Below are 15,765 nucleotides of genomic sequence, written 5' to 3'. Positions count from 1 at the left end.
AACACCAATGTCCTTCCAGTACCTGTAAATAAAACCTTTGCATTGTTGAACAGTGCTGAACAGCAACAGGACTGTTGAACAGTCCTAATCTGACTTTCTCTACTTAAATGAAATCATTGATGGGTTTTATACTTTTAGTCAGCACTAATGATAGGAGATGAAGTGATAAAGTAATCATTTGAATCATTAAGTCTTAGATATATCATTTCTATAATGCAAATGCTGTATCATTAATCACCTGTAACAGGTAAAGAAACATTAAATGTAGAATGTTGAGGTTGGGGTCAAGAACAGAATGGTACCATTCTCCAACAGGCCTTTGGGTGATGACTTTAATAACACACTATTCTGACAGGATTACCATAAATAAGTAGCTCACAATAGGATGTGTGATCAGCTTGATGTGGTGCACGATGGTTACTCAGCTGCACCCTGCCTCCACACCTGTTGCACTACCAGACAGTCTCTGCTTTAAGTTCTTTGTAACTCCTGTGTGGTTATCATGAACTGGATCAAAATGAATGGAGTCAGTAGGACTAGTGGTTGTCTGTTCTCAGTTATTTAGATAAAAAGACTTTAACCATGTCTGAAGATTATCTGATGCACCAGCACTCCAGACTACTGCTTTCTCATACAGAACAGAAGCCGTTACTATCCTCTACAGGAAAACAAACTCCTGAAATGTCTAAATTTTGTGAGTTGTTGTTCTTGTGGCCTACAGCTACGAGAGATGAAATTACTTAACACAAAATTTGTTTTAAACTTGTTTTGCAAACATACTAATTATCATATTTTTCATTCAGATTTTTAACACTAATTTTTTGGAGCTATAACAATTAGTCAGTTACTTATTATGTTGATTAGAAGAAAATTGGTCAACAACTATTTTGATAATCACACACTGAAGTTGTAATTCACGCTTTTCAAATTGATATTTTGGTATTTTTCTTACAGCACAGGAGAAAAACCAACCAAAAACCAACACAAAATGTATCCTACTGAGTATTGTGTGTGTATACAAATTTTACTTATTTCTCTGTAGAATAGACCTTCACAGTAAACCCACATGCACACACTTACACACACAGTGAAAATGAACTGAAACTCACATACGAACTGAAACTTACACTGTGATGAAGGAGGCAGCATAATGATGCCACTGACACCCACTGTGTGTGTGGAAGAAATATTATCACTGCCTTCACCATGACCAATAGAGCCCAGTCTAGATTTATATTGTTTTTAATAGTGTTTTTTTTTGTGGTTTTTTCTTTCACTTTCAGTGGCAGTTGTTCTGTCCCTCTGTACATTTGTGTGCCTTATTATCATAGCCTGTCATGAAAGTTAGTAAGCTCTCTCCTGATGGACAGTAGTCTACAGTAGAGATAGACCGATATGTTTTTTTCAAGGCCGATACTGATACAGATTATTAGTAGTCAAGGAGGCCGATAACCGATATTTGGAGTTGATATTCATTTGCAGTAAAAGTGAAAATATTGGCATCAAAATTTTGTATATTACAAACTCCAACACTTAACTTTGTTTAAATGCCTTTAAGCATGCTTTTCAGATTTGCAACGTGTTAAAGGTTTTTTTTTTTTACATTTTTTATTTATTCTTAAGCAATATCTTAAACAATAGACATCTTTGTTTTAAAATTCTAACAAAAAGTGCAGGGAGCTCCCAGGCTCAGCAGCATGTCTTATAAAGTTAAATGAAATAAATAGCTCCCTAAAGTTTTCTACAGTAAATAAAGTTTTCCAAAATTTCAATATAACTGAAATGTTATTTTATCTTTCACTTATCTTTGTTTTAAGTTCAAACAAAAACAGAAAGTGAGTTAAACTTTCACTGCTGACTGGCTGTTATCTGTGCCATGGCTCTGCGTGTAACCAATCAGGTGGTGCTGTGGGTGGGACAATGCTGGGGACAGAGTAGTGACTGCGGACAGAGAGGCACGGCTGCATCAGAGCCAAAATAACTGAGTTTTAAATTGATCTCTTATCAACCGTCGGATTTTAAAAAATGGCTGATGCCAATATGTGTCAAAATGCCGAATATCGGTGCCAATAATCGGCCCAGCCAATTATCGGTCTATCCCTAGTCTACAGTCTTTAATTTTTACTTTGTCTGTCACACAATAAGAGGTGTGTATGTGTATGTAAAACTGAGCACAATGTCATTATGATATAAGGACAAAACAGTTTATGAATAAATAAATCAATTAATTAGTTTTACATTACAGTGATGAAACACTGTTGACACATTTCAGTATGAAGCTTCAGTGTGAGTTCTCATTTAAGACAACACATTATGCAAACAGCAGGAAATGACTGCACTTGAGAGAAGACCCACATTAAAAAACTGTTGAAATGAAATTAAAACAGATGAAATAAAATGAATCAATAAATAACATGAGATAAAATAATGATAAGGAATGTGAGAAAATAAGCAAATAAATGTTAACAAACAGGAACTTCTTGAACCTTACAGATGCATGGACATGATTGCTCAGGCTCCAAGAATCCATCAGAATGTCTGCTACCTGCACTGGGTTGGATTTGTCAGATGATTGACAGTCACAAATAACAGAACTTTGCAGCACAGACAGGCATGTCATATAGCCAGAATAAATGCCATTATTGAAGCAGTGCTATAAAAAACCCAATTAAGACAATTCAATATGGTGGGTTGGACTTGTCAGATGATTGACAGTCACAAGTAAATTTAGTCTAAGGACCTGAATATCCAATGGAGGAGACAATAGGTATATGCTTCAATGGGGGAAAACAATATTAAACTAGGGACCTCTGCTGGGCTGTCAAGGAAACACAAGAAGTCAGAAAAAACACGGCAAAGCAAGACAACAGCTACAGCAGGGTCAAAGCTGGAGTGCCCAGAGAGAACACACACAGGCACAGGGAGAACATGCACACACAAAGAGGCACTGCAGCCTAAGTGCGCAGTCTTTACCCCAAGTCCATATAGTTCATAGACTGTTACTGCATGTTCAGGTAGAACTGGCCAGTTCTACTCTTGACTGTGATGCTCATATCCACTATCTATGCAGTAATTGTGGTAATTATAATGTTATGCTTGCCCATTGACCAAGCAATGACAGTAAAATTCAGGCTAAAAAGGATGTGTAATTTCCCTTTAAGATGACTGCCTCATGCTACTCCCTGCAGTGATCAGTGTCTTGTAGTAAATGCTGGATCAGAGGTGTCATTTTGCCCAGATGGGGTGTGAAGTGACGTGTGACGTCTGAACAGGGACACTGGAACTAGAAGAAACTTCTCCTATTATAACAACATGTAACTTAAGTATTATTATATCTGTTGTTATAGCATGATGCTAGCCCAGTTCCAAATGTTTTCATTGTTGGGGTGACCTTTGATTGCAATATGTCATGCTACACAACATCATTTTATTCAACCTTTCAGTGTGAAATTAAACCTGTTTCCATTTCCCCAAACACAAATCAGTCCAGTCCACAGGATACAATACCCGTTGACAATGCACATAATCCTGAATTAAACTATACTAGATTAGTGAAGGTTTTTCTCACCTGCACATGAAAACACTTGATGTCCACAGGTGCTTACTCCTCAATATGTGTTCACTTTATAAATCAGTAACAACATGAATGTTATCATGAATGTTTTAAATGTGTAGGAAATGAAACAACTCAAGAGTACCTGAAAATAACTTATATCATAAAAAGACAAAAAAAAAACAGAAGTTTTTTTTATACAAGAGCTGATTTTTTTGTAATGTTTATAGTTCTCAGCTGCCTTTTGAGCAGCTTTATCAGAGAAAAACTGAAACTCTAAAATACATGTCTTATCACAGAGGTGAAATCCTATTTTTTACGACATAATCTCCAGATAGCAGGTAACGCAACAATCAAAGGTCAACTGAGGTTTTACTCTTGGAGTTGGTAAATCCGACATATCCTGAATGCATCGAAAGAAACACATTCTGGCTTCGTCATTACGCACATCGACGCAACCCGTTTGTCCAATCAGGTGAAGAGTCTGAAGCTCAGGGAAGAAGCAGATGATATGGCAGCTTTGAGAGCGACCAGGTGGAACTTGCTTTGTTAATACGGCTAAACCTTTAAATATGAAAGCACTTTGACTCCGAGACGGCGTCAGGGCAGCTGCTCGAGATGATTTACTTAATACTGATTTCTGCGTTCTCCGGAGCAGTCGTTACGTTGATATTACAGTTCTTGCTGATATACCGGAGGAGCCCCGAGCCCATAGGCAGGACAGTGCAGTATGTCAAAGTAGTGCCTGATAACGCATTGAAGGATTACTTTAATACCCAACATGCCGAACCAGGACAGCAGCAGCAGGACAGCACAGCATCTGCTGCACCGAAACAGCAAGAGGCCGCCTCAACAAGGCAGCAGGAAGCGGCTGTCACCAGCGGCAGCCCCAAACAACAGCCGCCACCGCCTCCACAAAGCGAGCCCATGGACGTGACCAAACCTGAAACGTGTAATTTCCTAAATGCCATCTTTTTGTTCCTGTTCAGAGAGCTCCGCGACACCCCTGTGGTTAGACACTGGCTCACCAAAAAGATCAAGGTGGAGTTTGAGGAGCTGCTGCAGACCAAGACGGCAGGTCGGCTCCTGGAGGGACTTAGTCTCAGGGATATTTCCCTGGGCAATTCTCTGCCCGTCTTTAAAACGGCCAAACTTATGAAGCCGATGCCTTTGAACGAAGACGGCATGCCAGAGGAGCTCAACTTTGAAGTGGACATCGAATACAATGGCGGTTTTCACCTCGCCATCGACGTAGAGCTGGTATTTGGGAAGTCTGCCTACCTGTTCGTTAAAATGAGGCGCGTGGTGGGTAGGCTGAGGCTGCAGTTCACGCGCATGCCCTTCTCCCATTGGTCCTTCTCCTTCCTGGAGGACCCCCTGGTGGATTTTGAGGTGAAGTCGCAGTTTGAAGGAAGACCACTCCCTCAGCTCACCTCCATCATAGTCAACCAATTGAAACGGGTGATCAAAAAGAAACACACCTTACCCAACTACAAGATCAGGTAGGTTCAGACACACTGTTCACCAAACCAAACTATACCAACCAGCAGCTGAGCAACAACTGCTGATGACATTCCTCACCAAACAGTTAAACCAGCAAGGCCTGGTCCTGTTAAAAACACACTGAACATTAGACTTGAACAACAAAACTCCTGCTACAGAACAGTGAGGAATAATGCCTGAATGTGTCATGATTACATACTGTGCCAACACTGTAGGCACTAAATTTGACTGTTAGTTTTGCATCATACAGAAGTTACTGAGCTGTTTCTACAGGAGAAGGTTCAAAGCATCAAAATGGACTGTCTGTGAAGGAGCTCATTCTTTCATGTCAATCAAACACTAGTAACTTCTTCCACCACTGGTGGTATTAACAATAACATAATTACTAATTGATAGCATTGGTACCATTTGATAGAATTTTTCCCCCCAAAATCTATTTTACATTTTGCACTTTTATTCCACTGGGAGTTCATCTAGGGAAAGCAGCTCAAATCTTAAGAACATGGTCGATTCAAAATCTCGAACTGCTGCCATATCTGAATATGAAAAATAGTCCAAATTTTTTTAGGTAATTGTGACTTCACTGCTTTGCCTCCTCAGTGATTTTATATTCCTCAGCAGGGAGTAGTGCCTTCAGTTCCATTTGAGTTCTGTTGTGGAACAACAGGGTCTTCATCAGTATCAGATTAACAAACACCAAGCAGGTTTTAATAGACATGCAGGGATACTTCATGTTTTTTTTTTCTTTTTACAGTTTTTCCACTGTGAGTATAATTCAGGATATGTCAATAGCATGCACATAATGGTCTTCCAGTTGCATCCATGGATTCACTTGAAATTGCTACATGTCTGTAAGGATTGTCTATGGGTAATGGAATCAGCACATGATCTAACATGATGTTTCTCAGCAAAATAGTTTCACCACAAGGCCCACTCTGGTGCTGTCCTGGACTCTGTAGCTGTCCTGGGGCTTTTGACTGCATCAAAACAGTCTTTCTCAGCTCATGACTTCTGTGACTTTTCATGGAAATTGTAGATGGAAATATTCTTAATGTTTAATTATTGTGGCGACATTCTCCATGACAGCTAGGCAAACTCTTCAAGACTTTGAAATGCAGTTGAAAGTTCTGGAAAGATCTTGGGTTAAGATTTTTTTTTGTCATATACTGTGTTTGTCAGGTAGTAATGTTGCCCTCTTTTTATGACTTCCCTACAAGAATAAATGCTTTTGATATAGAAACCTGTTTTTACAAGCGCATTTTAACAGATAACACATGTTTTCTGAATAACGACATAGACTCAGCTAGGGTTTTTTAACATCTTTTAGACATGGTACTGCCACCCTGGTGCAGATATTTGATGAACCAATTCTCTGCCATAATCTAAAGTTGTCTACTTCATGAGTCAGAAGATTTCATATTCCTCTCCTCCCACTTGCAGCTACAGCTGCAACTAATTTTTTAGACATCGCTTGTTTTCAGTGTGTCAAAATCATTCTGCACAATTACAGAAACCACAGGGATTTCATCCATCCATCCATCAATTATTTATACCGCTTATCCATTAAGGGTCGCGGGAGCCTATCCCAGCTGTCATTGGGTGAGAGGTGGGGTACACCCTCACAGGGCCAACATGTGTAGACAAACAACCAATCACACTCACATTCACACCTATGGGCAAGTCACCAATTAACCTGCATGTCTTTGGACTGTGGGAGGAAGCTGGAGTATCTGGAGAGAACACACGCAGGCACAGGGAGAACATGCAAACTCCATACAGAAAAGCCCCGGGCCCGAACCGGAACCTTCTTGCTGTTAGACGACAGTGCTAACACTGCACCAACGTGCCACCGTGCATTTCACACCCAGGCCTTCACTCGTGTCCTACCTGAATCATTATGATGTCATGGCTATAGAAACCATCAACAATATACAGAAACTCAATGTAACAGAACTTTGCAGCACAGACAGGCATGTCATATAGCCAGAATAAATGCCATTATTGAAGCAATGCTATAAAAAACCCAATTAACACAATTCAATATGGTGGGTTGGATTTGTCAGATGATTGACAGTCACAAGTAAATTTAGTCAAAGGACCTGAATATCCAAAGGAGGAGACAATAGGTATTAGCTTCAATGGGGGAAAACAATATTAAACTAGGGACCTCTGATGTTTTAGCTTGTGCTATAGATGCGGTTTTGCTATCTCTTACCAACACCAATAGGAACACTGAAGTGATTTAAGCAGGCCAGTGGTTGGTGTAGCAATGTCAAAATTACATTGTATTTGCCCTGTCGCATATACACACAATGTATAATTTTACATGGGCTTTTAAAAAATGGTGCTTTCCAGTGCTTCATTGGCTTGTGTTCAACCAGTCAATGTATATTTCTGTCCATTCACCAAATGCTTACTTATTTCTTACAAGTTCCTCTTGTGCTGGGAGAGTATCCACTCTGAAACAGGAGCTAAGAAAGTCACTCAAAATAGGCGTTCTAAGAGCTTGTAACCAGTGTGGACAACAAATAAAGGGGAGGGTCTGGTCTGAAAACACCTAATGGTGTGTTTCAGCTGGCGTTTCTCCTAAAACACATTTACTATGAGGACTAAAAAGCTCAATTTGGTGTCAACAGGCTGTAGAGTCTCCATCCGCTTTGTTTCTGAGTTTTACATATGCCTTCTAGCAAACACTAGTCATGTGAGATTTTTTTTCAACGGTGGCTTTCTCTTTGCCTCTCTGCCTCAAAGCTGCAACTGAAAGGTGCCTGGACACGAGTTGCATTATGCACACTGTCTCCCTTTAGCTTACAGGCCTCTTGGTGACTCCTCTCTCACACACACACATGCTGTGTTTCAGGAAGGCCTGCTCTAGCAGATTTACAGCTGTGCTGTGTTCTTTCTGTTTTTGAATGATCCACCATACTGTATTGAGGAAAATTCTGTACCTTAAAGTATTCTTGTACCATTAATTTTGAAATTTAATGACTTGTCACAAATTGTACCCAACATATCCAGGCATATTTAACACACACAGATGATCGCCAAAGTCCCAGAAGTTCCAGTGATGGTTAGGTGTGTCACTGAGAAAGGGTTAATACAATCTTTAAATTTATAGACATTTGTATATTTTTGACCTCTGTGCTGTTAGTATGAGTAAAAAAAATAAACAACCAAAAAACTAAATACATTTATTACAATTCAGAGTTGTAGCATGATAAAACATGAAAAGGTTCAAAGGGGACAAATACTTTTAACTCTAAGGCTCTGTGTCTAGCTGAAAGTAAGAATGGGAATTTAGTTTAAAGAAGTGAGAGAAACAGAAAGAGAGAGAGAAAAAAAAGGGGAAGTACAAATGAGAGAGAGCAAAACTTGAACAACAGAAACTTGTGTTATTAGGTCCTTATTTCACCAGATAAAAACAGGAACAGATGGGACTAAGCAGCACTCAGGTAATGGACATGCATGTACTGGTGACTGCCAAGTAACGTCAACTGGAGGCATCTTGTACTTAAGCTTGTCTGATATGGACAGCACTCGTTCAAGTCACAGCTGTCCTCTGAGGAGGAGCAGAATGGCTACAAGACAGCTACATTCTGACTGTTGACTCAAGTCCACTTGAACCTTGGCGCCCGCCCTCTTTTATCAGTGGAGAGACAGGCTGATTATGTCCTGTATTTCCTATCAGTTATTACAGTGTCCTACTCTCTCTGATACACACTCTTTTACTCCTTTGTTTGCCCAAACTTTGCAGACTTTTACTCAAACCATAGGATGGTGTGGTCATTAACTGGTAAAACAGAGAAAACTACCCAGTGGCTTGCAGCATTGCAGTTTTAGCATTTGAAACAGGTTTGACTCTGAATGTTTAGTGGAGGTGGCAGCACTCAATTCCTGGTTTCAGCTTCTCAGTTTTGATGATTCTGTTTCATATGTGACTGAGAAATTTTTTGCTAGAAAAATAACTAATTAATCAGTTATCAATCAGTTGTCGACTGAACAGCTTTGGGTTTCAAGCTGCTGGTCAGACAAAACAAGCACTATTATCTCACTCACTATTTTTTAAACATTTTCTAGACGAAGTTAGTAATAATTGGGAAAATGATTGTCATATTAGTTGCAGCTAATAGTTATTAGATGAACATTTTCCACAGTCAGTAAATATGGCCTTTACTGTGTTGTTTTTCCTAAAAATGTATGTAAATAATTTCTTTAAGTTCAAGTAAAGACAAGTCTGCTCATCATCACCTATTATAACTGTGACTTATGAGTAGTTACTGTCTGAAAGAGCATTCAGTACAACAGCAGAAGTCAGAAGAGGCTGAAAGGATTTACTGTTTACTCTTTGAAGAGCTAATGATCTGGGATGTTGAGCCTAGGAACGCACAAGCCTGTTAAATGCCCATCAGAAAGGCTGATGTGATAAATACCTCATCAGAAGATCTGTGTTAAACACTTAGTGTCACAGACTCACTGCCTTTGAGTTGTGTGGGAGAGTAGCCTACTGCAACAAACAGAAGAACTCACTAAATGTGCGTGTGAATGTGTAGCACCCACGATCATGCAGAGTGAGTGTGATGAGATGATGTAATGAAGAGCAGCCTCAGAGAATGAAGGTTGGACCTTGGGATTTGCTGAATGGTACAGATGGTAGCTGAGTGTAGGGGAGGGCTGGGACCAGAGCCCACTGGAGGTAATCCAGGCATTACAGCACCCATGTCCCAGCTCCAGCTATGGGGGAATTCTATTTTCATAGCCAAATCTGTAATGGTTTTACTTTCCCCCAGCCATCACTCCAGCTCCCTGGTTTTATGTTGTGCATACTATATGTATATGTATGTATGTATGTATATATATATATATATATGTACACATGTATGTTTTGTACTACAGCATGTACTTCAGCTTCCCCTGCATGAGCCGTGAGCATTCACACCCCATGTCCAGTTTCAGTGGTTGTTTGTTACATAATGTAGATTTCTGTTGTCGTTCCTCTTTAACCTTTTTCATTTCCTGTCAGTAGGGGAAGGATGACAGCACTACAGCAAACAGCTGGCCATTTTAGAGGGAGTCCAGTTCCCTTTTAGCTCAGCCTCTCCGATTGTACCACAGACAGGAGGGGGACTTGTGCATTGATTGGGCTGTCACTGTAGTCTAGCTGTTTTGGCTGATGGCCCAGGAGTGAGAGATGATGAGGTTTGTAAAACAACACAACTGCAGTTGCCCGGAGCTGGAAATAGTACTGTAGTTTAAAAAGAGCCATTAGCCTCTCTGTAGTGTACCTTTTGCCTCTTTCTGCAGTGTCACAGCAGATGAACAGTGCAGCAGTGAGGTCTAGGTCACACACAGATCTACTGTATCAACTAGGGATGCACCCATTCTGATACCAGTATCGGGTACTGGGTCCGATACCCTGTTCCTGTACTCGTACTCGTACTTGTACTCGTAAAAGTGTTCCGATACCACAGCACCGATACCACTTTACGGCAGCGTGACGTTCAGTTGGGCAGTCAGGTGCTAATTGAGAGCACGCAGGAGCAGTGTCGGTGGTGTGGAGGTATTTCAAAGTGGATGATGGTGATAAAAGTAAAGTGAACTGCAAATTATGCTCTGCAAAGTTGTCAAGAGGAGGGACAAAAGCGAGTACTTTCAACACAAGCAATCTGATAAAACATCTAAAAAACCAACACGATGCCGAGTTCAGAGAGTGTGCTAATAGTGGCAAACAGCCACAACCAACTTTGCAGCAAACTCTGGAGAAGAGGGAGAAGATGTCAAGAGACAACCTGCGCACAGTGAAAATAACAGAGGCTCTGACCCAGTACATTGCTCTTGATGACCAGCCATTGTCGGTTGTTGATAATATGGGATTTAGACATCTTCTCAGTGTACTGGAGCTGAGGCATGAGGTCCCTAGCCGACACCACCTCACTGACACAGTGTTGCCAAAGCTACTCAACTTTGTGAAGAGGCACATTTGCAGCCTGTTGCAAGAGATTTTGGCCCTCAGCTTCACCACTGATATTTGGACAAGCAGCATTAGCCCTGGTGTCCCTCATCAGTTTAACTGCACAGTGGATTGATGAGGATTTTACTCTGCGAAGAGTCGTCCCGCATGCAAAACAGTTTTGGGGTTCGCACACCAGCCAAGCCGTCGCAGGTGTTTGATGACATGCTTCAGACATGGGAGGTCCCTAAAAGTTCTGTTCATGTTGTGCTACGTGATAACGCGAAAAACATGATCAAAGCCATGAGTGATGCTGGACTCCCGAGCCTGCTGTGTGTCGCACACACCCTCCAGCTGGCTGTTAATGAGGGGCTTTTAGTTTATGTTCAAATGTCAGTCACAGCAATTTCTTACAGCCAGAGAATGAAACAATATCTGATGAAAATAAAACATGCTTTCAAGTAAATGTACAAAGTTTAATAGCATTAATAAGTGCTCGTATCGGTACTCTGTATCGGCAAGTACTCAAATGTAAGTACTTGTACTTGGATTGAAAAAATGTGGTATTGGTGCATCCCTAGTATCAACAGATTCTTATTTGACACGGGCTCAGTCAAATAAAAATGTCTTTTCAGGAAAATGAAGAAGTTACCACTGGACCACCAGAGGACACATTATACCACATGACTAATACCCCTACTTATTTAACTGAGAATAAGTATTGGTAATTTCTCTCAAAAATTATTCAAAAAATGGCACCCACCTGCATGTGTTAGTAATGACAAACTACTGGTAACTTTACCACATCTAATGATGTTCAAGCTGAGGTTATCTGATAGACCCCAAATAATTATTGTTCATCATGAGCTAAGCTGAGCTAAGCATATAGTTTTACACTTATGAACAGGGCTACCCAGCAAGCTGCTAACATACCTCATCAGTGGTGTCTTATATCAGCATAACGTAACACACGCCTGGCTAGCTGAGACAGTTTAATGTTACCAGATAGCAGCCAAGTTTCATTTTGTAGATTGGATAACACACAGCGTCAATTTATTGGCTACAGCTCATAAAATGTTAAACGTTAGAAATTTTAAATTGCTAATTTAATTAATTACTTAATATGAATATTTTTATATAAACAGTAGATCTAGTGACTGTGTACCATGGAAGAGGTCGCCTGTCATGATGAACCCACAGAGAATTTTTACCCGATAGTTTCCTTTAGCTGTGCAGAGTGTTAGCATCTTTCAGTCCGTTGTTTTGGTTTTATGGCCCATAAACTCCACTCTCATCAACTTTTCAGTAGGTCAGAGTGGGACGATAATCTAATAAGAACTTTGTGATTAAAGTTTCCATCTTTCAGAATTTCTGTCATTTCTTTATTGGGCCAAAAGCCTTTCAACTACTGTCAACTGTCAACTAACCTGAATGGATTGCATTTGAGACTAAACAGTAGGGATAGATCGATTTGGCCGGGCTGATTATCGGCGCCTATATCCAGCATTTTGACGCATATTGGTCATTGGCCTTTTTTTTTTTCTAATCTGACGGCCGATAAGGGAGCAATTTAAAACTGGGTTATTTTGGCTCTGATGCAGCCACGCCTCTCGGTCTGCAGTCACTACTCTGTCCCCAGCATTGTCCCACCCACAGCACCATCTGATTGGTTACACGCAGAGCCATGGCACGGGTAACAGCCAATCAGCAGTGAAAGCTGTGCATGCACAGTGCTCACACATGGCGGAGAGGAGAAAAAGTTTTGCCAGGTGGAGAAGCTCCGGAGAGCAGATATATGTTTATTTACTGTAGAAAACGTTAGGGAGCTATTTATTTGTTTACGTTTTCATTTAACTTCATAAGACATTCTTCTGAGCCCGGGAGCTCCCTGCACTTTTAGTTAGAATTTTAAAACAAAGATGTTTATTGTCTAAGATAAAAAAAAAAAACTTTAACATGTTGCAAATCTGAAAAGCTGCTTAATAAACATATGCTTAAAGGCATTTAAACAAAGTTAAGTGTTGGAGTTTGTTTTATTCAAAATTTTGACGCCAATATTTTCACTTTTACTGCAAATGAATATCGGCTCCAAATATTGGTTATCGACCTCCATTGACTACTAATAATCGGTATTGGTATCGGCCTGAAAAACCACATCGGTCTATATCTACTTAAGAGAGCACAATTTATTTTTCTTATGCCTTTAATATTAGAAAAGATATGTCTATTTTTGGGTCTTTGTGTGGTTGTCACTTTGAACAGGAGCACAGTGACTGGGCACTGATTTGCAATAAATCTGGGTGTCCAAACAGTGTAGGATCGGTGGAAATTGGGTAGTTCGTTTATAAATGTAGTATTAGATGTTGTGCACCTACCTGTTTTCATAACCTTAGGACTCCAGGACATCTTTCAAAATCAAATTTTCCATTTTCTTGGGCTAGGCTATTGAATATGGCAATATAAGTGTCAATAATGCAGTTACTATCCAGCAGTAACAATCTGTCTACCCACACCAGAGAGGTGAAGTTTTTGGGATGAGGTGAGGCAATGAAACCAGAAATAAATCCTGATTTTGAAATCCAAATTAACAATAGCACACAACAACAACACAAGCTATAGCTGTGTTGGAATGGAGGAATGATGATTCTGACAAGATGATGATTCTGACAAGACCCTCTTACTGTTGAGTAGACAACAAATAATTTGCATCACTCATTTATAACATTTTCATGTTCAGAAAACAAGCCAGCACATTGGAAAAGCAAGCAACAGATTACATAGTGTCATCATTTAAAATGCAAGAAATTGGGGAATTTTTCAAATACTACATTTTGTCATATTGTACTTTATGCGCTGTTTGGCCCAGACATACATATTCGAAGCATACTGTTGTTTAAATAGTTTTCCCAATTTAAGCTTTCTGCTGCAGCCTGATCTAAGAGCCCCTCCCCTCACACGTCCATATGGTGTTTTTATATGATACAAGACAAACCATGTGTGAAATAAGCAGTCGCCATGGCTGAGTATTTCCACTTTGGAACTGCAGGGTACCAATAACTCAAAAACACAGATACCGGGATTGGTTCTGTGGGTATGCCACATACACATACATCACCAATCCGTCAATTTGTGAGATGAGGCAGAAAAAACCAGAAAGTTTGCATCAGCACAGCCTCTAATACTGTGTTAGTCACTGCCAGTTATAAACTAACAAGCTAACAACCAACATAAACAAAGCCACCGCACTTTACATGCTGACAGTTTGCCTTGGATGTTTGACTGTTGAGATAATCCTGGCTGTCCCTTTGCACTTGCTCTTTGTATGTAAGAGACAGTAACATCAGTTTCATCAGTAAAGTGGATGACTTGTCTGAATAAAGTCCAGTATTTAGAGCAGTAGGAGCCTTAGGCTAACAACAGAAACACCAGAAGCCCAAAATATCAGAGGATGGTTGTGTGCTCTCAGACATCAGGCCTATACATTATAGTGATTGGTTTTATGAAGACTCAGGGCTGCTGCACTAAGAGAGCCAGTTCTCCACCAAGCACTACACCTAACACAAGTAGTCACAGTTTGGCCAGCATTCATTGACTGACTGCCGCTTACGTTGGTGCATTTCACACTGTGTGTCCTCTTAGACCTGGTGGACAGGTTTTTCAAGTCTGATTAACTCTTAGTTTGTTGTCTTTTTGCATTTAAAGTAACAGCAAAGTGTGAATTCCGTTTAAAGGGTAATGAAATGTTATGTATTTCTGGCAGTTAAGAGTCATGATAGGGTTCCCCCTGTCTGTTAGGGTACCAATGTATCAGTTGGATGCATTTGATTTTACTTAAGTACAGTCAGGAATTTTACATCAGTGCTGCTGTGGATGTGTTCAATTAAAATGTTCTTTGGATGTTTCCTGTGTCTCTCTCCAGATACAAACCCTTCTTCCCATTCCAAGTGCAGCCTCCGCTGGGTTCAGCATGTGATTTGGATCTGTCAGTCCGGGACAGCAAGCTGGTGGAAGGCCGACTCAAAGTCACCCTCATTGAATGTAGCAGGTGAAATACTTAAACTCCTTTTGTTTCTTCCTCTTCTTCTTTTTCTTCTTCCTCCTCTTCTTCTTCTTATTAGTAATGTACAAACAACAAATCTACTTGTCAAATTCTGGACCGAAGAGAATTTTTTTCTGTAAAATTGAAATTTTGGTGAATATTTAAACTTCCACAGCATTAATTCACATAACCGCGTGTCGTATTCAATGTTCAGGTTGTGAAGATAAAAGAAGCACAGTTTAACTGCTGAGCTGATAGTGTGATGGTAAAGATCCTGAATATGAAGCACATGCAGAGGGTCCAGAGGGGGGTCTGTGATTGGTTTTTAGGAAGGAGAGGGTGAGTCTTTGTAAAGACTTCATGACTATGAATGCTGATGGTGGTGTTGGGGGTGTTGATCAGGTATTTTACTAACTCTAGAGCTCAGTTAATGTTAAGTGTTCATTGCTGTCAGTGTAAGCTGTCAGGATGGTCTAGTGATCTAGACATGTAACCTGTGACTACAGGGTACCTGGTTTGAATCTAGGTTGAAAACTTGCATACTGTGCATGTTCCATTTTCCTCAGTTCTCTCTCTCTCTCACACACTCACTCTTGTCATCAGGTATGGGTACCGACCAAAATTTTCGATGCTACCCGGTAGAGAAAGACACTTTGTTTTTCAGTGCCAAGTTTCGAGGTAATCACGTGATCAAGATCTGATCATGCTGCCGGTGATTGGCTG

General features: G+C 40.3%; 1 protein-coding gene across 1 annotated transcript in view; it reads left to right on the top strand.

The window, feature by feature from the left end:
- The first annotated feature begins 2,414 nt into the window (after window positions 1–2,414).
- Window positions 2,415–15,765, top strand: part of pdzd8 (PDZ domain containing 8) — a 47,657-nt gene continuing 34,306 nt past the window's right edge. Inside the window, exons 1-2 of the mRNA XM_018678894.2 lie at window positions 2,415–5,055; window positions 14,923–15,048. Coding sequence (XP_018534410.1) covers window positions 4,172–5,055; window positions 14,923–15,048 — 1,010 coding nt within the window. The 5' untranslated portion in view covers window positions 2,415–4,171. The remainder of the gene's footprint in view (window positions 5,056–14,922; window positions 15,049–15,765) is intronic.

This window comes from Lates calcarifer, linkage group LG16_LG22 (assembly GCF_001640805.2).
Source record: "Lates calcarifer isolate ASB-BC8 linkage group LG16_LG22, TLL_Latcal_v3, whole genome shotgun sequence".
NCBI classification, from domain to species: Eukaryota; Metazoa; Chordata; class Actinopteri; family Centropomidae; genus Lates; species Lates calcarifer.
The sequence above is the reverse complement of the archived record's forward strand: the minus strand, read 5'-3'. Positions and strand labels throughout refer to the sequence as shown.